General features: G+C 65.2%; 1 protein-coding gene across 2 annotated transcripts in view; it reads right to left on the bottom strand.

Annotated features, from left to right (window-relative positions):
- Nucleotides 1-328, bottom strand: part of N4BP2L1 (NEDD4 binding protein 2-like 1) — a 24,361-nt gene extending 24,033 nt beyond the window's left edge. The window contains exon 1 of one of the 2 annotated variants that reach the window (XM_012642149.1): nt 55-322. In XM_012642149.1, coding sequence (XP_012497603.1) covers nt 55-233 — 179 coding nt within the window. In that variant the 5' untranslated portion in view covers nt 234-322. Of the gene's footprint in view, nt 1-54 lie in introns of both variants that reach the window. The other variant, XM_012642148.1, reaches the window with a different exon arrangement.
- Between the last annotated feature and the right edge of the window lie 517 nt (nt 329-845).

Here is an 845-nt window from a genome sequence, read left to right on the forward strand (position 1 = left end):
CCGGGCGCTTGGTGGCCCCGGGCCCGCGCGCCGGCGCCCAGCCGCTGTCATTACCTGGCCAGTGTGGTTTTCCCGGAGCCCGGGAGGCCTCGCAGGAGGTAGAGGTGTTTCCTAAAGCTCTGGCGGCGCGGAGGTGTCCCCCGCGGGGGCGGCGGCCGAGGCGGCGGCTGCTGCTGCTGCTGCTGCTGCTGGAGGCTCAGCCTCCCAAAGGATTCAAGAAAACTGTCCTCCATGGGGAGGGGGCCGGCTGCGAGAGCCCTGGGTTCCCTTTCCTGAAGTCACGGTCTTGGCCAAAGCTGTTGTTTTTGTGACTCTCCGGCCATGTGATAGATGGAGGGGCGGGCGCTCGGAGCCCAGCCCCTCCTCCCACCCGCCGGAACCGCGCTGCGGGGGAGGGGGCTCCCTACCTGGAAGGCTGGGGACGCTGGGAGACCGGCAGCCGGAAAACGTGGGCGACGCAGCCCCCCGCGCCATAGCACCCCCGCGCCGCCTCCCCGTGCCTGCGGGTGGCCTCTGCCCCGAGGGAGGGGAGGGGCCGCTCGACGGGACTCTGGGACACTTCGCTGCGCCGCTATGGAAGCCAGGCCTCCTGCCACGGCCCTCCCCGACCCCAGCCCCGTCCGGCCGAGACCTCGAAAGTGAAATAATTTTAGTTGACGATTAAAGAACCGGAATAGCATTTGGAACAGTAACGGTAAAGGCCACTGTCTCCCCAGTTTGTGAACACCAACCTCTGGCCGGTGTCCCACGGGCTAACACCACTCTCCCAGGGGCTGTATCCTTTCTCTTTTATCCTGCCTTATCAGCCTGCCAAAAATATTCTTAGAAAGCTTTGTTGCCTCTAC

This window comes from Propithecus coquereli, unplaced genomic scaffold (genome assembly GCF_000956105.1).
Source record: "Propithecus coquereli isolate 6110/MARCELLA unplaced genomic scaffold, Pcoq_1.0 Scaffold175, whole genome shotgun sequence".
NCBI lineage: Eukaryota > Metazoa > Chordata > Mammalia > Primates > Indriidae > Propithecus > Propithecus coquereli.